Source organism: Megalobrama amblycephala, linkage group LG13, assembly GCF_018812025.1.
Source record: "Megalobrama amblycephala isolate DHTTF-2021 linkage group LG13, ASM1881202v1, whole genome shotgun sequence".
In the NCBI taxonomy this organism is placed as follows: Eukaryota; Metazoa; Chordata; class Actinopteri; order Cypriniformes; family Xenocyprididae; genus Megalobrama; species Megalobrama amblycephala.
This window is the reverse complement of record NC_063056.1, coordinates 34,286,539-34,293,524: the sequence shown is the minus strand read 5'-3', so window position 1 is coordinate 34,293,524 and position 6,986 is coordinate 34,286,539. Positions and strand designations below refer to the sequence as shown.

At 38.1% G+C, this 6,986-nt stretch overlaps 1 protein-coding gene across 1 annotated transcript in view; it reads right to left on the bottom strand.

Annotated features, from left to right (window-relative positions):
* Positions 1 to 3,942: 3,942 nt before the first annotated feature.
* The window catches only part of efna3b (ephrin-A3b), a 69,659-nt gene continuing 66,615 nt past the window's right edge, over positions 3,943 to 6,986 (bottom strand). Inside the window, exon 5 of the mRNA XM_048153487.1 lies at positions 3,943 to 6,581. Within this exon, the coding sequence (XP_048009444.1) occupies positions 6,460 to 6,581 (122 nt within the window). The 3' untranslated portion in view covers positions 3,943 to 6,459. The remainder of the gene's footprint in view (positions 6,582 to 6,986) is intronic.

Genomic DNA, 6,986 nt, shown 5'->3' with positions numbered 1-6,986 from the left:
TGATCGACCGATATATCTGTTTACCGATATTTTTCCCGATATTTAAGCATTTTTCCATAATCGGGTATCGGTTTTGTAATATCGGATTCGCCGATTTACGGCGCCATCTTGTGGCCGTTTTGAGATTTCCGCCATTGCAGCCCGGGCGTCTGAGGAGATCAGTCAACAACAACTCAGTGCACAGGTAAAGTATATGTTCTACTTGGTTTGCTTTAATTAATCAACTTTATTTAACATAACAGACATGCACAAATGAGATCTGAGACATAAATTCCTATAGTTAATTTATGCAGTTTGTTTCTAAACAATTGAGATGAACTCATTGAGTCACGTAGTGTAATTCGTCATGTCCTGCCCCAATAAAGACGTAACTTTACATGAATTAAATAAAACAGACATGAATGAGTGCATGTTGAAAATAAAAGCGCTGAATTTAATTCTCTATCTGTTGTATTTGCTCACCATTAGTCTAGAAGAAAAAGTTCGTTCATATTGCTTAGCAACTGACGGATGATCAGGAGGCTTAAGCACGGCCACTGTACTGAATGAAACTTTTGACAAGATTATCTTGTTTAAACACCCTAGATTATATTATCATTTACTACATCACAATTATTTCGCTAATACACATATAAATATAGCCTACCGCTTTGTGGAAATTAATTATTTATTATCTCCATGCGCGATCGCGGTTGATTAAGTTATAGTCAAACAGCAGTTTGTCAGTTGGCATCCACCAATATGTTATAATAATTTTTGTGCTTTATTTTTTTACCTCAAAGCTTTTATTTTAAAACAAAGACACTTAGTAACAGTGCACTTTAATTTTTTGGACTCAGACCCCTCTATTTATTTGTGTATAAATATAAAGGGTTTTTTTTGTATGCAAGGAGGGAGTGATTGTTATAAATAAAATGGTTTGTTCAGCTCATTTGTGTTGTAATAATTGTCAAAAACAGAAGTATAACAGTAAATAAATATCGGTTCTGCATATCGGTTATCAGGTACATAAACATGCAAATAATCGGTATCGGTTATAAAAAATCAATATCGGTCGATCACTAGTCCAAGTTCCCGCTGACTTGCATTATACCACTGACAGACGGCAGCGGTTGCAGTTAAAAATCATCATTTGTGTTCTACTGAAGAAACAAAGACACCTACATCTTGGATGCGCTGGGGGTAAGCAGATACACATCAAATTTTCATTTTTGGGTGAACTATCCCTTTAAAGTCGGTAATGCGTTAAACAGAAATTGAGTGAGTGAAACGGCTTCTCGAACAAGAAAATAGATAAATAAATAAGGGCGGGACTTAATTTTGTCCATCGGAATTGATTGGATCGTTATGGTTTGCTATATTGCTGTGATCTCACGTGAGTGACAGGTTATCCCACCCTTGCGTCGGTAAACGAGGGCACATGAATTTAAAAATATATATAATAGGCTAAATGTTGATATGCATGGATAATTTATAATAAGTACTGCAATATTCCATTCAAAAATAAGAATCGACAATTTTTTAATTCATGGTGACTTTAACCACCAGAGAGATGCTAAAAGACTCCCTTTTACTTTAGCAGTAAACTTTGTAACCACTGCATTTATTTATACATTTTTATTTTTTGCTACTGAGGTTTTCCTACATGCACTAATAATCACATCACAGTACAGATGTTCAGTTGCTGTCTGTCTACGCCATAGCTACTGTTCTACTTTGTAAATGGGAAATTTTACTCATTAGCTCCATCATTTGATTTAACGAGGCGTCTTTGTACTTTCCCCACAGCAGATGAAGTCAGCGTCTGCTCGTTGTGGTCGGTAGCAGAAAGCAGCGAGTGTCTGGTCGGATCAATCACCTTATTGTTGGAGTGTTCAGACGGTTTACTCACCAGCCAAGCCATAGTAATTAACGTCACGTCAGTCAGTCATGTAAGAGTTTGTGTCTAAACACGTTGCTCTGAATCAAGCCACTCTAAGAAAAAATGATTTAAATACAGTTCAGCAACATCTATTTTTAGTCGTTCTCCTCAGTACCTATTAAGAGTTGGGTTAGTTCACCCAAAATTCTGTCATAATTAGCCTACTCACCCTCATGTCGTTCCACACCCGTAAGACCTTCGGAACACAAATGAAGATATTTTTGATGAAATCCGAGAGGCAGGCTATATGACTCGTCCATAGACAGCAATATAATCAACACTTTCAAGGTCCAGAAAGGTACTAAAGACATCGTTAAAACAGTCGAGGTGACTACAGTGGTTCAACCTTCATTTTATGAAGTGACAAGAATACTTTTTGAGTGAAAAAACAAAACTAAAATTACGACTTTATTCAACAATATCTTCGCTTCTGTGTCATTCTCATACACTGTTTATGTCCAGTGCTTCCAGGTTCTATGTCAGAAAGCCGACTCATTATTGGCCGGTGGTGCCGAATTCCTACCCCTGCCAAATTATTACCCCCCTAGTATTGGTAGGATTAGGTTTAGTTGTGGGGTTAGTCGAAATTCGGCTCTTGCATCACATCACATCACACACATGCGTTGTGCTGCCCACGTGACCAACTTTGGCCAATACCGAGTCTGTATTTGGACGTAAACATGGAAGCCTTCACTGTGCTAACTGTGTAAGGATAATGACAGGGAAGAGCAGAGATTGTTGAATAAAGTCATTATTTTTGTTTTGTTTTTGTGCACAAAAAATATTCTCGTTGCTTAATAAAATTAAGGTTGAACCACTGCAGTCATTTTAACAATGTCTTTAGTACCTGCATCTCGTGTGCCTTTTTAAATGCCTAAACTTGGGTGGATTCTGATTGGCTGATATTATCGTTCACTAGCTGGAAAACAAATCACGTGTTCTGAAATGACTTGTCTAATCTTTCGTCATATTATCAGTTCTTCATTTTCATGGGAACAGGTTACATGTCAGAATATACATATGATATATTAAGCAGATATTCTATATTGGAAATTATTTTACAGACCCATATTGCAATTACATACCACAGCACTTGGACGCCAGGTTGAGAAACACCGATTTAGAGCAGATGTTTTCAAAGTAGAATCCGGGGACCCCCAGGGACCCAACAAGAGGGTGCTAGGGGTCCTTAGAAAATCTGAGAGAGGATTTTATGAAATGTAGGCTATTTTTAGGGCAGTCTAAATTAATGTTAGAAATAAAGTAAATTACTATGACTCAGCTAAATAACTCAAAAAATTAAAATAGCCTAAATATAAAGCATACTTACTGAATTGATTATTGATACTGTACTGTTTTAATTTTCATTCTGCTTTTAAAAGGCTGGTTGAAATTTATGAGATGAATTGCAATTATTTTATTGTATTGTTTAAAAAAAAATAAAAAACAAATCTGCACATAATTTTGTAGTATAGTAATCTTGCACAGACAATTACATAGTTATCTGTGTAAGTTGGTCCAAGAAAGAAGGCTCAGAATGTAAAAATTGCTTGCATAGGTGTCATTTTTAAAAAGTGACATGTCAAGCCCCGCAATGTCGATTGATATGTAGAAATATCTTCATGGAGAAGTGATTAGATAAGACGGTTCCAGCATCAGGTCGGCCTCTGATAGTAATCCTTTCATCTTCGGGCTGCTTGCTTCTCACACACTGCGCAGAGATAACCAACACTATGATAATAGATTTGAAAGAGATGATGGAGTGAACAAAATACAAGAGATTGCGAGATTGGAAAAGTATGGCTTGGTTTTGATGACAGCAGTGGGAAACCTGAAACTATATTTTATGTGCAGATGGGAAGTCAGAGTGAGGGGGAGATGATGTTTGTGTACTCTAATTAGATTTAGTCCTTTGGTTTCATCTGACAGTGATCAAATTCAGAAGGACATTTCAATACCCAAACATATGAGTTCATAAACTGTGCTGTTGTGTCTGTAACAAATATGAATCAAAGGCTTGGTGTTTTTTATCATGATTATTATTATTATAAGCTTTGTTATGGTTTGTTCAGTTTACAGTTTCTTTTTTCAAGTTCTTTAAATTCATTCCAGTTGAAGGTAAACATGATTGTAATTGGTTGTTTCCAACCCTAATAAATGCTTTTGTTGTTTCGTCCAAAACAATACAGTTTCTTTGACTCGCACCCACTCACACAGAAAATGCCTAGACTAAACAATGGAAAACAACTTGCATAAACACACGCATTCACACCGTCCTCTATCTTTATTACCTTTTGATCTCTCATTCTTTCACAGACACACACACACACACACATACTGAAAGATTTAGTCTAGTTATAAAACAAACAACTTCTAACAATTGCAATCTAACACACACACACACACACACACACACACACACACAATTCTCGTGTCCAAGTTTTTATAAGTGCAACATTTGAAGAGTGATACTTTGCCTGATCCACTCTTCTGAAATATTACATTATTCCATCAGAAAAAAACGAACCCCCGAAATACCCAAATGCACAAAAAACTACTTATCCTCAACCCAACGTCTTTGAAAGACAACATGAAACAAATGAACTGTAGATTCAAGTCTGTAAAGTATAAGTTCGAGCATTCAAATTAGTGTTCAGTTTGTTCTGAAGTTGCTCTATATCAGTGAAACCACAGCAGCCGTAGTAATGGAATATAAAGCAGACGTAATGTTCCACAGAAATTGAAATGATTTTTCAGAGCAAAAGCAGAATGATACAATAAACGGCTTTATCAATTTGTTAAAGACAGCCTGTAGGTGTGAGAGAAGATGTCCATTATGAATCTAAGTTAGAAAACCTCTACCACACATCATTTCTCCTAAACCACATGCCATCGGTAGTTTAAGCAGTATTTGCATGTCTCTAGAGCGAGAAGCGGCGCTGGTTGCTATTATCATGAGCCGTGATATGATGTCGTTACCATCGTGATAAGGCCTAATCTATGTAAAAAGAGTTAGAACCTTAATTTTGAACCTTTTTGTAAAATGATTGATGCATACACTGCCGTTTATTCCTTGAAAAGCTCATAAGAACGCAATAACTACCTGCCCCGAAGCATTTGTTTGCTTGTATTACTCTTGGCAAAAGTGTCACCAGAATCGTTGCCAGTAATTGCTGTTATTTCTTTTCATGTGTGTTGTTCTGATTTCCTGCTGGACTCTAGTGCCTTTAGGTGTGTGTGTATAGCTGAATAACTGTTGCCGTAGAAACGGATTATAACCACCAGACCCCTCAATTTCCATTTGGTCTTGCTGATCACCACCGAAAGAAGTCAAGTAGCAAGCAGCGACAGCCGGTTCAAACTGGAACAAACCCGCTGAAGATGGTTTGGACTTCTTCCGAATCCATCGGGAATCAGTGTGGTCCGAACGAATGAGCGGAGATCGTCCACAATGTCCACACATAAATAAATGCACGTGTCTTATGTACAGTGTCTGTGTAGGTGTCCACCTCCAGTTCAAGTCCATAAAGTCTAGAGGAGATTATTCCAGCATCACTGAGCTAATGCACTCGCACACATACACACTTGCACTCGCTCACTCACTCACTCACTCAAGCACCTTTTATCAAAAGGAAAAGGAAAGAAAACAACAACAAAAAGCTATTTGGCTTCTGTTTGTCTCGATGTGTTTAATGCGTTTGTGCTGGCGCTCATGCGAAATCACTTCTTTCTCAATTTTCTGCATCACAGAACAACCATATCGGCTCCTGCTTTCATGTGCGACTATGATACGTTCAAATAAGAATCAGATGTAATTGGATTTTTTTAACGCTTTATAAATTGTCGCCTCGTCAATAGAAAAGTAAAAAATGAGCTGATTTCAAGTCTGTGAGATCGGTTTCTATTATAGACTTGTTTAAACTCATCAAATGAATATTGCTGTTCATCCCTGACGGCAATTACATGATCATCCAGCGGTTTGTACATCTCTCTAGCAACAGAAACACACAGAGAGAAACAAACACTTTTGGAATTGGATTAAACGGTGGTTCAGATATTTTGCCAGCTTTGAGCGAAGAGTAACAGGAGCTTCTCGACGGTTTCATTACAGATCTTATCAAACGGAATCTGACACGCTTTTAAACTCTTAACCTGCCAATTCAAAGATAATGGAGCCATCAAACCTTCAGAGCGAAGAAAAGACGCGCTCCGCCCCCAAGCACCGAAGCCGCCACACAAACTCATAAACACACACATAAAATCTGCACTATTGAAACTGAAATGGCATAGTTCTCATTATGGTGTTCAAATATGTATTAGCATCGTCTGTGCGACATGCAAATTGTGTCGCCGTTTTAAGACATGAAACAACTGTTGAATTGTGGGCTGGTGCTTGACACTTCGTAAGCTGTTGCAGCATCAAGTGATTCATTTATTTTCTGTTCCTTTCCAAGTTTTTATCTGCAAACTTATCGGCCCTGGATCCTTCCTTTCCCCCCCAAGGCCTCGTTGGTGTTGTGACGGATAGGAGGTGGATGCTAGGAGACCGAGAGGGCGATGAAGAAAAGTGATGCCACGGTTAGGAGAAGGCGATCTCTGGATGGACTGCTACCGCTGATGCTCTTCTCCAATTTAGGGACCTCGGGATTATCATAGTCATCTAGAGAGAGACAGACAGATTAAAATTACCAGCTGAGGTCTAGACACCATTGTTGCGTGACTCACTAAGGTATAGAAAACTCTCTGACCAGCTGAGGCCTAAGGGAAGGAGTTAAAAATAAAACATGTTGACTCAGGCAGGTATGTACTGAAGATGTCTTTAGTAGACAGGCTTCATTGTGAACACAACAAAAAACATAAATGTATACTATTATCAGCTACAAGAGGAGTGTCAGATGTGCCAAAATAATCTATGGAATTCTGCTTCATCATCACCGGAGATGAACATCTAACATAACCGGTTTGTTGGTGTCTGCGACCGCGAGCAGGTGACTTCCAGATCAGGGACTTTGTGATAGACAAGTTCATAAACACACGTCTTCACTTATAGGTCAAAAGGAACAGA